Consider the following 19,341-nt stretch of genomic DNA (forward strand, 5'->3'; position numbering starts at 1 on the left):
TAAAAGTTCAGATAATAATTTTTTTCCTCTAAATGAGTTATTTCAACTGTATATACAAAAACAGTCTATTAAATAAATTAACTACATATATATATATATATATATATATATATATATATATTTATATTTATATTTATATATGGTATCGTAATTTAAAAAAAATAAATTAAAATTAATTTTAAAATAAAATAAATAGAAAATTTAAACTATGTAACCTGGCCAGCCATTTTTTAAATTTTAATTTTTTTAATTGACTTCATATGTTTTTTTATGCATGATTGTAATTTTAACCTTTTAATTTTAATTTAAAAATTTTTATGTTTAATATGTAATTTTACATAAATATATCTTACATATAACTAATGATGCGGGATCCTGTGAATGTGCTTTTGGAATAAAAAATTAAGGTAAGTGTCATTTCATTTACTTTGTAATTTTGTACTTGGGTTGTCCAAGTTAGTTTTTGATAGTAAAAATACAACATATTGATACAGAGGAATATGGGTCTAAGTATTGACTTTAAAAAAAAAAAATAATATATTATATATAAATTTAAAAAATTTGAAAAAAATTAATACTATTTACAAATACTTAATACAAAATTGTCACCCGTATGATCTTTAATTATCCTCCATTAGTAACTATTCTATATTAGAGAGCAATGATTGTCACTAATGTTTTTTTTTTGGCAGTCATGTTTTTTAATTTTCAAAATTTACCTCTTGTATGAAATGTTATTTGTGGCAAATTTTGGTGCCCATGTAAAGTTTCAGCCATGTCAGTCAGTAAATAAAAAAATATTTACAGCCAATCAAGCCATAAACACATTTATGGGGAAATGTATATACAGGCTGCTCCTAAATTATACAGAGCAATTTTTAAAGTAGATTAATAAGAAAAATGTTTCTTCCACACATGTAGAAATGCTTATGTTTCTGTCTACTGGACATTCTATGTTTTTCCAATATAAATTCATGCCGCATCAACAGAGTTGAAATATTTTAATAAAGTAAGTATACTACTTAACCTGATGTTCTCAATGAAAATGGATATTTTTCATTAGCAAATTTCAAAATGACGATTTTTCTAATTTTTAAACCATTAAATATGGAGACTATTCAGAAAGTAACTTCCGATTTATTATTTAAAAACAAAAAAAAATTATTATATACATCTACAGCTACATCATCTTTTAGCTTTTTTTTTTTTTTTTTTTACATAATTGCCATCCAAATTAAGATACTTGTCATATCTCTAAACACGTTTTTGAATACCCTCTTCATAAAACTGCTGCCTGTAAATTAGGCAAGGTAGTAAACCATCTTTTAATTCTTCATCATTTTCAAAATGCTGTGTTTCTAACAATTTCTTAATTGTCAGGGAAAAGGTACTAATCACTAGGAGCCTAATCAGGACTGTGTAGGGATAGTTAAACAACTCCAATTTCAAACTGTTAATCTGGTGTTGAATGCATACTGCAGTATGCAGATGAGCATTGTTATGAAGAAAAATAATGCCTGAATTCAGCATGCCGCATCATTTGTTTGGTATGGCCCTCCTCAATTTCTTCAATGTCTCATATTAAGTTTCAATGTTACTTGTCGTGCCTCTTTCCATAAAATTAACCACCTTTATGGTCCCAAAAAAAAAAAAAGTCGATGTGAGAAGTTTTCTTCTCACCAATCAATTTTCTAATTTTCTCTTTTTTTGTATTTGTTTCTTAAAAGAGGGAATGAAAAATGCCTCAAAGTTCACAGTGATTTACTCGAACTTATGTCATAACTATTTAGTTTTTATCACCTTTAAACAAATAAGGTATTGTTATTTTGTTCATAATAAAATAATTATGATGTTTCTAATAAAGAGCAATTAAAAAATAACATACTCAGAGAGATATTAGTGATTTAGATATTAATATAGCTGCCATTTTGATATTAACAAAAAGATTTCATCCATACCATTTTCACTGAAAATAACAGTTTCATATCTTAAATAGAATGCAAAAACACAAGATGGCCTAACAAATGGAAAACTAAGCATTTCTGAAGAAACATTAATAGGAAATTCCTTTCTTACTCTGCTGAGGAATCTATTCCTAAGTTTCTGCACATTTCAGACTCATGTATATGTACAAAAAGCATAGAATTTGATATTTCATTAAATAAAGTAAATAGATTTCTGTAAAAATTAAAATTTACATAATTTTCAAGCCTGTATGAAATTTTAATGCTTTGATTCCATCAACATTGGCAGTAAGTTTGTAAAAATTTTATTGGTTAGTGCACATGATCTAAATTAATTTCAGTAAGTATGAATCAAATCATTTTTAAAGAAACGTTTCACATTTACTGGAATATTGTAATGAAATTGCTGAATTTTAGTGGTAACATATACATGAGGTATGTATTTGAGAAAAGATTTGAAAATGGAAAAAAGGTGACAAATATCATACTACAGTAGATTTTCCCCACACCAGAAAAGCAAGGAATTTTGCAATATTACATGCAACTTCAAGTCGATGTATTATTTTTTTACGGTCAATTAAATCAGTCACTTAAAGCATTTTATTAATTTATAGTTTAAAATTTATTTATATAGTTTAAAAAAAAAGAAATATGCTCAAAATTGAATACATAAAATTAACACTTTTAAATAATGAAATAAAATTTACAATAAACACAAAAAGCAATAAAATTAAAATTCTCACTTTTTAAGTATACTAGCTCAAGGGAAAATATATTTTAATATACTATACAAATCTAAAACTGGAAATCCTAACAATTTATTATCAAAAAGGTAAACAAGAAAATATTATTTCTATTTACAAACTACATAAAAGAAAACTAAACCAAATTTCCAATGTGATACAATCATCTCAATAATTCTTCTGTCTTTTTAAGTAAAAGGCAGCTTATAATTTCAGCCAACAGTTAAAAAGTTTTTTCTTTAAATTTATAATACTACTGCAATACAATAAGTTCAAAATAGATCACTTCAAGAAAAAACCATACCAGACAAATAAATATAATTCACTGATATAATGAAAAATAACAACCAAAAGGAAATGTAAAAAAGAGAGGTAATTATTGAAATTTAAAACAAAAAAAAATATATGACAATAATGATGATAAAGAAAACGCAAATTAAATTTGGTAACTGATATTTTCACCTTAGAACAACAAGCAGGCAGTAGTGCATGAAGGGAGTAAAAAGCAAATGAAAAACTACAGGAAACATATAACAAAGAATGGAAAAAATTTATCTCTGTATAAGATTATTATTCTGTCAGTACAGAGCATGTTTACATGCATTAATTTGTTTTGTTTAGATATAGTACATACAGACAGCGGTGAGGAAGATTCATTGTTCTCTAGGGAAGGCTTATTTGGGCTTGAACCAGCAGCACTCAGGTCCACCGAACTGCCCTTGCCACTTTTCTTCTTACGCAGACCAAATTTCTTTCTGTCCTTTTTTACATTTGGTGAAAAACCATCAGCTGTACCCATCTACAAAAATAAAATTCTCTTATATTGATAATGCTTTCAAGTATAAGTGGACATTCCTCAAGAGCCAGCTACAAATGGAAGTTGATAGAAACACTAAACAACACAGGGATTGAAATGATAAGAAAAACAAAATGGTTAATAATAAAGTTCAAAGAAAATAAACAAATGAAGTAATTTCTAGTAAAAAAACGCTGAACACTACTGGTAAAAAATACTACAGAATCATATGTAAATACTTTCTTTCACACATTCACAGTATACAGAACAATTCAAATCAGAAGTAAAATCAATCCCTTCAATAAGTGTACTACATACAACTAGGAAAAATAAGTATTACATAGTAAAGCATATTAAGGATCAATTCACTTAAAATTATTCATTTACATATCAGTTGGGATTTATACAGGTGAGTCAAAACTAAGAAAACCCCTTAACAACTTTAAAACCGTTCCAAATGAAATACTCTTAACTTTCAGTATTAGGTATTGGTCAACTTCTTTACCTTTTGATAAGAAATAGAATTTCAACCCATTCTTTATGGGGGTAGCCCAGGAGTTGTGAAATGTATTTTAAATGGTAACACCCTCTGTATGATAATCATTTTAAAGGTCTCTTTAAGACAAGTAAAATGGTGTAGATACAAAGTCTGTACCCAAAATGGCGGCAGGATGAAGTTTGGATTTTGAAAAAAAAAATTATATTGATATTTAAGGAACTGTTATTGCAAATAAATATACAAAGTTGTAAAAATTTTATTAAATGGATATTATCAAATAAATTTATTAAATATATATATATTTATTAAGCATAACATTTGCTTATTTACTTAAATTTCATTTTAATAAATGTTTGAAATGTCCTTTGTTGTTTGACAGTGTGCCAGTTGGTTGTAAAAGGATGATACTGATTATTTAATGATTCCCTATTGATATTTTGTGTTGATTCTCAAATTCTATTTTGTAAACCATCATATGATTATATTTTTGGGGGGCATGATTATATTTTTAAAAGGTCCCATAGAAAGCAATCCAATGGTGACAAGACATGCGATCTCGCTGGCCATTTTATTTGACCCCTTCAGCCAATCCGTATTCTAAGTAAAGATGCATTTAAGATTTCATGTACCTAAAGACCAAAATGAGGCAAGACACCATCTTATTGAAACCAAATGTTTCAGAAGTTTGAACCAACAACATTTTGATTGTTTGGAATGATATGGTCAAGAAGCAAAACCTCATATTTCACTGCATTTAAATTTCAATCAATAAATATAGACCCTATCAATCTATAGGGTCCTAAATATAGACCCTATGTGCCTCAAGATACCAGTGCATATTAATTAATATCAGCCCAGTATTGACAATGGCAATTTACATTGCCATTTTTAAAAAAATCTGGCCTCAAAATGCTACGTTGCTGTTTAAGGATCTGCACAAGTACTGTTCTTCACAGAACTCAAGTCTTCAATCATAATCATCTTCATTAAGTTTTTGTACCAGACAAATTTTGAAGGTTTTGAATTTTTCACTTTTCAATGTTCAAATCATTGAACTTTGGCTAATGTTATGTTCTCGTGCTGCTGTTCGAGTCGAGGAATGACGATTGTCAACAAATTCTTGCATAATCTCAAACAATTTGTTATTATTTTTTGCAGATTTAGGCCTCCCTGCATTTCCCTTATTATTAATGCTCCCTGTTTCTTTATCGTCTGATGGTTTTTGACACTGAACCTTTTAAAACAGGGTTATGATTATTAAATGTTGCACTGAACAATTCACAAACTATACAACCTCTATCACCAAACCCCCTTTTCATTAAAAATATGACCCACTCCTGTTCAATAAGTGACATGATGATAGCAATGTTAGCAGGTAGCAAAGAAAAAATTAATTCAGTAAAAAACAATTACAACAAAGGTAAAAAAATCTAAACAACAAAAGTGGCTTACAAATATGGTAAAGGTAAACAAATCAATTTGCCAATCGATTACAATAAATCCTTATAAGAAACTAACAGTGTAGTAATGAAACACTCTAAATAAAATATTACACAAAAATCAAATAAGCTTCATTTTTCCAGATATCAATGATCAGCTGATCAGCATGTTTAGGTGACAATATTTTTGTTTATTTACTCATTAAATTGGAACAAAAACAATTTTTTTGTGTTAAAAATTAATTTTTTTTTTAAATTTAAATTTAACTTTTAAAATAAATTTTTATTTAATTCAGTTTAATTTCTTTTTATTTAAATTTATTATTTGAACTTACTAAATTTTATAATTTAGAAAATCCATACTTTATGCTGCTGTCATTTTGGGTAAAGATCTTATACCAACTTTCCATTTATACTAATTTTCTTGTCTTAAGGAGACCTTTAAAATGATATCACTCAATGAGTGTTACCATTTAAAATATTTGATTTACAACCACTGGGCCACCCTCCCCAAGGAGTTGAAATTTTATTTCTCATTAAAAGTTAAAGCAGTTGACCGATATCTAATCCTGAAAGTTCAGTATGCTATCTGCAATGATTTTAAATTTGTTGAGGGGTTTGCATATGCTTTTGACTCACTCTGTAAGTAGTAAGAAAAAACCTAACTCTAGATCTGATCTTTTTGCCCTTTGAAAAAAAAATTATGTTCACAACAGAAGTTCATAAAACAACATTATGTAATGAAAACATTTACCATTCAAGTAATTATCCATTTATAACCAAGCTTTTCTCCAATTTGGGAATGATTTATACAGAATATATTGCTTGTCAACCAAATATTATTTAAATTTTCCTTATTTTTAAAATACCCATCATGATATCATATTTTACTTTTTACTTTTACATATATAAAATGATTTAAAAAATATTTCTCATAAATGTAATTAATGTAAGAAAAGTTAATTTTCTATCTACTAAATAGCAATAATATAGTAATTTATTTAGACAAACTATGCATCTCAATACACACAATGAAATCTTACTTATTCAAACATTGTTGACAACATTTTTGAAAAGATATGTACAAATAAGGGGTTTCCCTAATCCCAATGTATGTAACTTGGCTGCTCACTGGATATTGAAGATAATAGATTAAGACATCATGTATTATTTCAGTTAAAAGAACTCTGTACAGAAAGTCAATACTGCTGAAAATCAAATTCTTTGCCTAAATATAAAAGTTTAAATAGAACTGAAGTCTACATAAATTTATTTCAATAAAATTAAACAAAATATCAAAACACTTAAACTTTCTTGACATTCTTAAATTAGTTTAATATTGAATGCTCAACATATTGTATACCTACGACTTTATAGTGAAATACAATACTGTTATATACAACAGTAACAGAGTTAGGATAAAGAACTTTTTCTGATGCATAACATAAAAAAAATATAAAAATATTTATAGCCAATAAAGTACACATTTTTATTCCTAGAGAAAACTGAAATTTCTAGAAAAAAAAAGATTCCTATTCACTCAAGATTCATTCTTTAAACTACTTAACATACCCATCCAAGTTTTGCACAAAAAGGGGGATTTCTGCACTTAAACCACCTCTCCACTAAACACCCAGATCATATTCAGAATTCCTTATCTGTCATTTAAGAACCACACTCTTCAATATTTTAAAATAAATAAATTCAGTAATAATATTGCACATAAAAGGCCAGTAATTAGGGACTATTTTGTTGCAAAACATGATGACCAAACATAGGTTACATGCAAGTACAACAATTGCATTTCGAAGGGACATCATAAACAGAACAAAATCTTTCACAATCTCTGATATATAAAAACATCTGTAAACACAATTTTGAAATTTTTTCTTTAATTTGTAAGCATTTCTTCTGGTCTGCAACAAAGAACAAACGGCAATGATGGGTAAGAAAGAAGATTAAAACATACAATTAGCTCCTCAGTATTGGTATAAGTAGATTCAACAGTATAAGTTGATTAGAGATTGGAATCATTAATAGGTTATATTAAAACAATGCATGTGTGAGCAATTCCATATTACAATGCCTGCTCAACATTACTCACAGACATTATAGTATGACAACTTTACTACTCAGCTTCTACTTTTCTTCATTCCCATTCGTGGAAATGGAAGCTTCTGTTGGTGATCACCTTCAGCAGGTGATCGTTGTATTCAGTACAAGTTATACTTTTTTAATGATAAAGTTAATTTTTATTATCACTTCTATATACAAAGCAAACTAAACTGATTTTCTGGTAATATACTAGTTTCTGATTTTTATCACCTTAAGTTTACTGGAAACTGTTTTTATATTTATACTTAATATGTATTTATAAATAACATTATACTTTACCATTACTTATTTTAATATAAAATTATATCAGAATATTACCAAAAAATCTTACATTTATTTTTTTTATCAGTTTTTACGGCAAATTTTTTCTATAATTCATTACATTCTTAAACTAGTGTTTAGTATAACAAAGCTATCAAGTACAGTTCCAAAAGTCTTATAATTCTAAAACCACATTTTTTTTATAAATGAAGAGACCACTCCAAGGGATCCCAGAATGAAAAATTAATCAAAATTATACATTATGCATACTTCATTTTTTCCCCTTTGTATAAAATAGTATTCTCTACTACTTTATTCCTTTGCAAAATATATCTACCTGTATTTTTTACCATACTAATAAAAGTGTAGACTTACCATACTAAGAAGCAATAAGGATACATATTTTTTTGCACATCCTCAAAGAAAAAAGCTAACTGAGAACAATCTCCTCGCATGAGAATTAGTTATACCTCATTGATACAGAAAACAATATTGTGCTTTGACTTTTTGATAAGCTGTCTGATGAAAGTGAGTAAACAAAGTGAAATTTTTCTTATTTAAGAAAAATTTTATAAAGAAATTTTTTATCAGCTTTTGCAGGAAAAACAAGCCTTTTCTGACTCAAGTACCTCAGTTTTCATTGTTTCTCCCTTCGTTTATTCTCTCTACTGGAAAAAACACAAACTAAAGGGAATCAGCCAGTAACCATTATCAAACCTAGCCAAACCTCACTTTAATAAAAAAAAAAAAAACAAGGAAAACGTACAACTATATTTTTAACACTTGTAAATCTGAGACCATAAATATAGCTCAGACATGAAAAGGCAAACTTATCAACATGATAATGTTTTCACAGGCCTCTTATTTTTAAGAATGAAATTGACTAAAAATGACTTACATTAAAACACCCACATAAACATTACAAACTTTACAAGATCTAATTACCTCACAATAAACAATCATTACTAGCTAACTGTTCATCCCAGTTACTGGATTATTTTTTAGTAATTTTATCTACTCCTAAAATATGAAAAATAGCAATACTACTGTTGGAACTTTAATCCAATTTACAACACAGATCCTTGCTTGTTTAAGTGTTATTAGATAAGAACTAAATAAACAATTCATAAAGAAATAAATTAATATTTTCTTATATGTCAAGACCATTCACTTTCAGTAGAACTGAATACAAACCTACAACAATTAAAAGTAAACACCCACTAACTTTATAATGTAATTTAAAATACTTTACCAGAAAAAAAAATTTTTTAAGAACGTTCATTTAAATGTCAACTATATTAGACGAAGATATAGGATAGCTGTAAAACAAAATTGATAGAGGTCAAATCTATTAATTGAGATCATTGAATCTAAGATATATGGTGAGGTTAAAGGATCAGCAGACAGTAAGAAGAAATGAACACATGATCAATCACCCATGAAAAAAAAATACACAAGGGTTATTTCAAAACTTACTTCCTACTGGCACTGAAAATAAATTGGTTGGCAGGTATAACTTCTTTTTTTTCTGTTTAGCCTCTGGAACCACTGTAATTACTTCACAGGATGAATGAGGATGATATGTATGAATGTAAATGGGGTGTAGTCTTGTACAGTCTCAGGTCGACCATTCCTGAGATGGGTGGTTAATTGAAACCCAATCACTAAAGGACACCGATCCACAATCTAGTATTCAAATCCATATAAAAGCAACTGCCTTTACTAGGATTTGAACCTTAGAACTCATGTCTTTGAAATCAACTTATTTGCGATGACACATTCACCACTAGACCAACCCGGTGGTGGCAAGTACAACTGTCACCAACAATCTATATCTAATTATAAATTCACACTCTGCCCACATTGTTAACTGCAAATAAAGCAGTGAAAAGATGGAACCTGTCACTTGTCACTCTAACCACTAATGAGGTATACATACCACCACAGCACATAATTCATTTTTTGTAAGGGAAAATACACAGCATTGCTGATATTCAGTAACAAATATCATACAATAATGTTATTACTATGGGTGAACAAGTGGAAGCACAAGTGGAATTCAACTAAATTCGGTCCCAATCCGGATTTTTTTGTAATTTTTTTTCACAATTCATGAAACCCAGGGCACTGTAGTCATACAACTGTTATAAAATAATGAATTTTTAGAAGTCAATACATAACAAAATACAGGATGTTTATAAAGTGTTACTTCTCTATGACAATATATAGCTGCACTTCAAGGGTACACACCCTGTTCTTTACTGAACAGTCCCAGTGTGAGACTTTTGACCATCCCACCCTACAGCCCAGCTTGGCACCAAGTAATTATCATTTCTTCACAAAATGAAGGTCTGGGTGGCTACCATGAAATTAGTGATTGGTTAAGTACTCTGACAACAGAATTCTTCAATTAATACCTGAAAACAATTTCAGGTATTAATTAATTCAGGTATTAATTTCAGGTATTAACTTTCAATTAAAACTGAAAGTTGATGACACAGGTTAAGTATCTGAATGAGAAATGTTTAACTACATGGAAAAATAATGTAGTTATGCAAAAAAACTAAAAACTTAAAAATGGATTCATTTTTTTTTAACAGCCAATCTGAACTAAATTTTGAAAATGAAAGTATAAACAGCAAAATATAATAAATTGAATTGAAATTGATTAAACTGATCGTTTTGTATTCAACTTCTTAATCCTTTAAGGACCAGACCTTTTCTGGAGAAGGTTAAAAAAGATCACATGCTTATATTATTGTTGGTATAAAAAATGGAACAGTGACTATTTAAGCTTCTGTTAAAAAATGTATTAATTTTATTACTAATACTTTAGCAGTTTTTTTTAAATTGTAGGAAAGTGTACTTTCCCAGTGTACTATCAACGAGAAATTTTTTTGTGGTCATACCTTATTCAAAAACCTTTCTAAAGATTAAAGAATCCAAAAACAAAAATAAAAAACAAAAAAAATTAGTTTGAAATCACTAACAGAAACAATTTTACAATGGGAATCATGGTTTTTAGAACTGTTATTCTGTTTTATGTTAAACCTGATAATTTCATGATTATTGGCAAGAAAACTTCAGTCAAATTTCGGTTAGAATTGTCAGTACACAAATCACTATCAGAATCAACATTCCTAAGTACCCGATCAATTTCGCTTGGGTGTTCAAAATATATTGCTCATTTTTCTTATTATAGCAACTAGTTAACAAATATTGCTGGAAAAAAGGAAACACAATACTAAGATGAAGGTAGTGTTACGATCCGAATGTCACAAACTAAAAACAATAATAAACGCACAATGTTCTCGGCTCATCTATGTACTATGCAACATCTCAGTAAATACAATATTGTAAAAAAACCAAATAAATAAAATAAAGCATTCTGTTTCACTCCAAACTACAATCTCACAGCCAACTCAAAACAATAACAAAACAACGATATTTACGTATTATGCAAAATACATTAAATGTTTTCTAAAAATCAAAACATAAAAAGTCGTTAAGTTCAAAATAATTATTTTTGTTTACCATCAGAATATTAATTGCGATGTCATGTGCGACTTTAAACAATAACAAAGACAACCTTTCATAAACAGACTGTCATGACAACCACACATTTGATCGGTACCTACCTTGACACTGACAAAATTTAGCCAAATCATCTTTCTCACATAAAATAAGATGATGATAGATCAACAGTTGGTATTTTTAGTAAAATTAAACCTGACAAAAAACCATAAAGTGGTCTTCAAAGTGTTAATCAATACCCAACGCAACAATCATTAAAACTGTAAAATTAGTGAGTAATAATACCAATCAATAAAGTAGTATAAGCTGATTAAAATTTGACCTACATTGAAATAACGCATTGTAATTAGTTTAAACTAACATATCAAATCATTTACAAAATACACTATTAAAAAGAAAAAATTAACTGCTAACATTTTTTATAAGTAATTTTAAGTACAAAATGTTAAGAACATAAAAAATATTTACACAAAAATCATCTTAGCAGCCTTACTAGCGCTTTATCAACATTTATAAAAAAAAAATACATACCAGAATACTAAACAGCAAATATATGTTTACATATAATGAAATTAGCAGATACAGGTTTTTTTTTTCAAAAAATTATATTGTATTACAAAACACATTAATTCATTAAATTTATATTACACATAATTTATAATTAAAAAGTAATTACTGTATTTATGGCTCATTGTTTGATATTATTTATATTTATAATCAATGCAAAGGTGACAAAAAATATACACAAATTATAAAAATATATTTTTAATAAAGTATTTTAACAAGTTACATGTTAATAACAGAATATAATTACTTAAAAACTATTTGCCTAATCATTGCTTAGTATTAATATTCCTTTCTCTTTTCTTAATGTTAAATACTTTCACAGAATTTCTACTTCATTAAAACATTTGTAGCATATTAATATTAAATTAAAACATATTTGAAAAATTATAATATAGACAATTAATTATGATTACCATCTCAGTCACCGTTTTAAACATTTTTTTTTTTTTTTTTTTTTTTATTTAATATCGTATGTCACGAGTTCTGGCAAAGCAGAGATATCAGTGAAAACACTTTATGTAAAGAAAGGAGAAAGGAAAAATAATGTAATACTAAGCAGGTAGCAATTGTTACATGCATATATTGTGCAATAGTTATGTGAATGAAAACAGCACCATCTCCTTGCTCAGAAAATTCATAACAACAATGAAAAAGAAAATGCTATCTTGCACATTTTTTTGATTGACAGAATACTGTTCATTATGAACTATTCCTGAAGGCCATTGATTATGGGAATATATATGGGCATATTCTGTTGACCACAACTGGCATCCGTGGTAACATCTCGGCCTTTCATCCAAAGGTCACGGATTCCAATCCCGGTCAGGCATGGCATTTTCACACATGCTACAAATCATTCATCTCATCATCTAAAGCAGTACCTAACAGTGGTCCCAGAGGTTAGAAAATTTTTTTTTTTTAAATACAATTTTATTGACTACAGGTATGAATAGAAGAAAGCATTCTGTGTAATGAGCAACAAACAATATTATATTCCTTGGTATGACAATGTTTCAGCACACATTTCCCTATGCTAATAGGTATGCTATAGGTAGGTGCCTATAGAAAGAAGTATCTGTAGAGCATGATATAATATCTCTGAAATAAGTACGCTTTTCTGCTGACTTCGAACTGGCCAATTTTTTTCTCACTTCTATCTTAAGAACGATTCTGAAAGGAACATGACCAAACCGATGAAGGAAGTTTTTAATGGTGAGTTTAGAAATTTCCAAAAAAATTTAATATAAGCAAAATTTTATGCTGAAAAAGAGACTACTTCAATGGAAATATAACATATAATTTTATAATGTAAAAAGTTATTGTAAAATAAATACACTCTCGCAACTTTATGACACTACCCAAATACACCAATCAAACCCATTTAATACAATAAACACTAACAAACGTTATACTGAACATAGAATAAATAAATTCTATGTTAATAAATAAATTTATAGTAAAATATAAATAAAAATTTTAATTATTAAATGAAGTGGCATTACACATATAATTTAAATTACAGTTATTTGATCTAAAAATACTGCATTCTGGTAAATGAAACTGAGGTTTTAATTTGAGAATAAGTCATTATTTTCTCCACCAACAAAGAGAAATGGGGAAATTATAAATTACAATGAACAAACATTATCTATTTATCACATAATAATAAAACTAAAATCTTTATTTCATAGAAATAAATTTCTTCTATAATTTTCACCTTTTACAGTAACTCTTGGCATTAAATGAGCCTCTTGTTTGAATCTATAATAAATCCCTATAATAAATTTCTGTATGGAATTGTTTTACCATTCGGTAGAAAAATTTGTTATAAGCAGAAAATCTCTCAATGTGAAGTGTAAAAATGTTAGTTTTATATGATTCACAATTCACAGAATCGTATCTTATTACTTTTTTTTCTGTTTAGCCTCTGGGAATCATAGTCACGTATTACTTCAGAGGATGAATGGAGTATGACACAAGGTCTGTAAATAAAGTAATTAGACTGATTCAAAAAAACAACTTGTTTACAATCCAATTATACATAGACTCTATCACCTTTGAAATAGTTCCCTTGGGAAGCCACGCAACACTTCAAACAGTTGTCCTATTCATAGCAGTGTTGGAACTCAGAAACCGAAATATCCTTCAGATGGTTGGTTACATTTTTTTAATGTTTTCTACTGTTTCAAAATAGTGACCTTTGAGGTGTTGTTTTTAAGTCAGGAACAGAAAAAAGTCACAGGGACTCTAGTCAGGTGAATAAGAAGGTGGTTGAGGAACTACAAGAATGTTTTTCTTTGCCCAAAACTCATTAATAAGGTGGATTTTGTCATGATGCAGAATAATCTATTGTTTTTCATGGGTGGTCTCATGCGGGCAATTCTTTTCTGCAGTCTTTCTAGAATTTCTCGGTAAACATACTGATTTACAATCTGTTCTGTAGGCAAAAATCCCTTTTGGACAATGCCATTACTAAGAAGAAACAAATTAGCATATTTTTAATTTCTGATATGCTCATTTTTTATTTTTTGAGACGTGGTGTTTGAAGCGTGCCACTCCTTGCTCTGGCATTTTGTTTCTGTGTCATACACAAATATTCTACTAGATTCATCACTAGTAATAATAGTTTTTTAGAAAATCAGGACCAGTTTCAATTCGCCCTAGAAAACTGCGGCACACTTCCACCCTGTTGTTTTTCTGTTCAACAGTAAGGTATTTATGTGCAAAATTTTAACAAATTTTGCACAACGTTTTTCATGTCAAATTCATTTGTCAAAATTTTATGGACTGTGGTATGGTTCAAATTCAATTTTTCTGCAATCATTCTGACAGTTAATCGCAAGTCGTACCATATCAAAGTCTCTGATTCACTTGACATTGTCATCACTTTCTGACATTAACGGTTTTCCCCAATGTGAATTGTCAGCAATTGATGATTCCCGGCCATCTGAAAGTCCTTTAAACCACCTAAAAACATGGGCTCATGACAGAGCATCATCTCCAAACACCATTTTCAATTCTGAAAAAGTTTCAGTAGCATTCTCACCGAGTTTAACACAAAACTTAATTTCAAAACTTTGGTCATAATTAGTATTTTTTGTAACACACAACAAAAACTTATTTCACAAAAATTTTGTTTACATCTCACATGGCAACAATAGACTAAAAATGTCTACACCTAATATAAATCAGCTGTTATATAACCATATGTTTACTAGTAACTTTAAAATGTTGCCACTTTGCTGCCAAAAAAACTGGTCTCATTACTTTATTTACAGACCTCGTAAGTATGAGTATAAGTGAAGTGTAGTCTTGTACAGTCTCAGGTCGACCATTTATGAGATGTGTGGTTAATTGAAACCCAATCACCAAAGAACACCGGTATCCACGATCTAGTATTCAAATCCTTAGAAAAGTAACTGCCTTTACTAGGTGTGTATCTTACTATTTCACACTTTCCTTAGCTTTCAAAAAATATGAAAATAAAATGCTCTGAAATGATTCTATTGAATCATAAGATTTTCATACATTTCATCTTTATTAACAATATATACATGAACAGTCTTTTTTTTATTTTTGAAGAAGTATGGCAAAAAAAAAGCATTATATAAATAATTAGACGAATGGAAAATACATTAACTGCTACAATGACTTGATTTTAAACTTAAAATTTCATCCAATAGAACACTTAAGTATTTTTTATTTTAATAATCATAAAATGAATAGCAATTTGCTTCTAATGAAAGACAATGGCCATCCCCTGCGTATAGTTCAGTTATTCAACAGCAGTTTACTAAGTCAACATGTAAAAGTGAATTACAAACTAAAACTGGATCTACTAACCTATCACTGTTTAAATGTGCACATTGAACTATGAATTCAGTTTTTTCTTCTTACAAGCATCTTTTTTTAGAACTATACAGACAAAGAATCTGAATTATTAAACTATCAGAATTTTATATAATTCTCAATAGTATCTTATTTATCCATATTCAAGATTACTCTTATAGTGTAATTCATATAGCAAGTAGCAAATTACTATAATTATCTTTCAAATAAATGTTAACAAAAAAATTAATTTTGTAAAGATCTAAGATAAAATGAATTTACATAAAGAAATTTAAAAAAGTAATATACAGTGACAACTCAATTAACTTATACTTTATCATTATTACTACTACTGCTCACATCATAATTAGAACTGATTTTTCAAATGTATCCCAAGTTTTCTATAATTAACATCACGTGGAACATAAATGCAGGTAACTGAAGTTGACAAATGAAATATTTTTACAAACATATCTATATTCATATTTCTTTAATTGCAGAAAAACCACCAACATATTGTAGTACAACCAAAAATAATCAGCCCAAGTTGTATAACCATATAGATCTCTGCTATTTGTAAAAACCAACTGTTTAATGGATTATTTAATGTTAAAAATAAACACAAAACATGAACAAAAAAACTATCATTTCTATGCGTGAAGTGTACACCTTCAGAGTTAACAATGAATACATGCTTTAAGCTGAAAGCATAATTGAAACTGCCAATTATCAAAAGTTATTCATACTCATGCAGAAATATAGTTTACACAGAAAAACTCCACATTCTTATTTTTAATTTTCTTACTTGGGGAAAATAAAAGCAAAATTGTATACAGAATGAGAAATATTAAGAGACAGCTGTTATGCATTTCATTGTGAAATTAAAATTAAGATTATACACAAGAAAGGATACAATTTCATACATTAAACATTAACATTGTTCTTTCTAGCAGAAAATCATTTTAAAAAGAAAACAACAAGTTTTAATTTTATAATACATTAATACAATTAATTAGAACAAACAAAAATTCCAATTAATAAATACCTCTGTATCTGTAGCACAATTTGAAGTTTCAAGCTGTTGTAGAAGCTGAGATAATTGATTTATGTTTTGCTGTGTCTGAGACAGCTCCCTAACAGCAAGTTCTAAAGGTGGGTTTGCATCCACAAGCCATGCTGTAAGCCGTCCTACTTGTGGCAATTGTGGAAGCTGTGCAGGTGTTGAACACTGCCCTTTCATTGAATTTTCTCTTGTCAGACCCAACTCTGGTGGTGACATAGTCAACTCTAAAAATGAGTGTACATAAATATATCTCTTAAACATTAAAATGTATTTATTCATATAGCAAACATGCAGTGTGTTTACAAACAAAACAAGAATACAATAAGACAAGCTACAAAATATAAACTAACTAAAAATCAATATCTAGGCTTCCAATTTATGTTAGTGCTGAGCATCAGCTTTCATGAAGTCGCTCCAACTATCTTGGAACGATCTGAAGGCACATTCTCCATTAATATGCCTGTTTGCCTGGTTTGGAGCTCTATAATCACATCCCTGAGACTCTGCAGTGCCCCATTTGTGTAATGAGTCATCACATCGGCCATGCCCAGTGTAGATTCCATTTAATTTAACCTTCAGTTTCCTGTCAAGCTTTATGCCAGCAGTGTCATAGTTGTACCCCTCAGTCCTAAGGATCGAATCCTGTACCTAAGGATTTTTAATGAGTCAGCAATTCTGATCCCAGAGGACTCTCTGGCTAACATAACTGATAGCCAGTTACTCAGCTATCCACAGCAGTGTATCTCTGGAGCGGAGTTTATTCCATTGCAGGGTAGGTATATATGAGTAGTTCCAGGTTTTCTTGTAGCTTGCGGTACTCTCTAATCAGGGCCCCAGTTCTACAGATTGCAGGAGAATAAACGTTACTCAGCAGGGAGAGCCTGTAAGTGGGTGTTTTTCTAATTGTTCCAGTTATTAAACACATGGTGTGGATTCAGCTGAACATCAAGCAAGCTGGTGATCCTTCAAGTGACAATAACATTCGTCGATGACATAAACAGCAGTTTGAAACAATCTGATATCTGTGTAAAGGAAAGACTATGGGATGAGCAAGGAAGGTTTTAGAATGTTGAACATGTCAGGGAGTCTTTCCTGGATAGTCCTAAAAAAAAAAAATTATCTGTAAACTAGCAATGCCGGCCATGATAGTGTAAAATGTTTTAAAGAGATGCTTACATATGTAACCATACAATCTACAGCTGTTACAGGCTTTCACGCCTACCAGCTGACTATATACTGCATGCCAACTTCATAATCAAAATTTTGCAGCATCAAATTGACAACCTTCTTGAAAGCATTATGGTTAATTAAAAGTCAACATTTTATCTTACTGAAAAAATATAACAGACAAAATATAACTTTTAAAATACAAAAGAAGGACTACCAAAATTAAATGTTTTCTGTCTGATATCCTGGCAAGTTTACAGGCCATTCTTTTTCACTGAAGCAAGCATATCAGGAGCCAGAGAATTTTAGTTAGCAACAAGATGATGCACTTCTATACTGGCATAACACTCTAGGCATTGGTTGAATGACATTTTGCCCAACCGCTGGATTGACTGTTAAGGACCCAATGATAAAGCTTGTTTCGAGTGGTCTCCAAGATCACCCAATCTAACCCCAAGTAATCTTTTAAAGGGTCTTGTGTATGTGCTTCTGCTATCTGTGTAATGGAAGCAGCTGTTGCTTCCATTATCCAGACAAGCTGATTAAAGTATGGGACGAACTCTCCTATCAGTTGGATGTGTATTGCATGCCAAAAGGTGCCCACACTAAAACTCACAGGGGAAAAAGAGGTACGCTTTCATTTTATTTATGATTCATTACTAATTCAAAGTACAGAGAGAGATGATAGCTCTAAAACCCCAATATTCATTTCTGTACAATCTGTGTACAGAAATAGTTTAGGTTTGGGGTAAGAGTGGGGTATTGTGGTAAAACATATCTTAATATATAATGGTAAAACATTAATTTCATCACAGAACAATCAAGGCAAACAATCTTATATGGATAGTTAACTACACTCATACATTAAATACAGGAGATTCAATGTTTATGTTTTTTTCTTATAATTCCAAAGCACAAATGTTTTTTAGTCAGAGGAATAGGATTTTAATCAAATGATTTTGAACAGATTTGTAGGAAAACAGGTTCAAACTAACCCACATTTATGACTAGAAAGAACTCTTCTTGTACAAATTACATCACATATAATCAAAAACAAATAAATGAGAAGTTTATTACCAATCCCACATCAGATCAACCACTGCAGTAATCTGCCTCTACAGGCCAACAGTAATCACTTACCCAATAAAACACAAACTAGTACCAAATCATTTAACTTTGGTTTGACCAATGGCATTTAATCCTGGATTAATACACTTCAATCAAAGATTGCTAATACAATACGTAATACATACATACATGCTAATATATTTCAGATGTTGTGGAATTAACAGATTTGTTATAGAATTTCAGTCAGCATGCAGACGTATAATCATTTAATTCTTTGCAGGAAAATTTCAAATATGG

The 19,341-nt window shown here is 29.3% G+C and overlaps 1 protein-coding gene across 2 annotated transcripts in view; it reads right to left on the bottom strand.

Moving 5' to 3' along the window:
• The window catches only part of LOC142334182 (oxysterol-binding protein-related protein 6-like), a 149,489-nt gene that overhangs the window by 72,236 nt on the left and 57,912 nt on the right, over positions 1–19,341 (bottom strand). Inside the window, exons 6-7 of one of the 2 annotated variants that reach the window (XM_075381992.1) lie at positions 16,792–17,033; positions 3,342–3,506 (exon numbers count right to left, since the gene is read on the bottom strand). In XM_075381992.1, coding sequence (XP_075238107.1) covers positions 3,342–3,506; positions 16,792–17,033 — 407 coding nt within the window. The remainder of the gene's footprint in view (positions 1–3,341; positions 3,507–16,791; positions 17,034–19,341) is intronic. The other variant, XM_075381993.1, reaches the window with a different exon arrangement.

This window comes from Lycorma delicatula, chromosome 1, assembly GCF_047948215.1.
Source record: "Lycorma delicatula isolate Av1 chromosome 1, ASM4794821v1, whole genome shotgun sequence".
In the NCBI taxonomy this organism is placed as follows: Eukaryota; Metazoa; Arthropoda; class Insecta; order Hemiptera; family Fulgoridae; genus Lycorma; species Lycorma delicatula.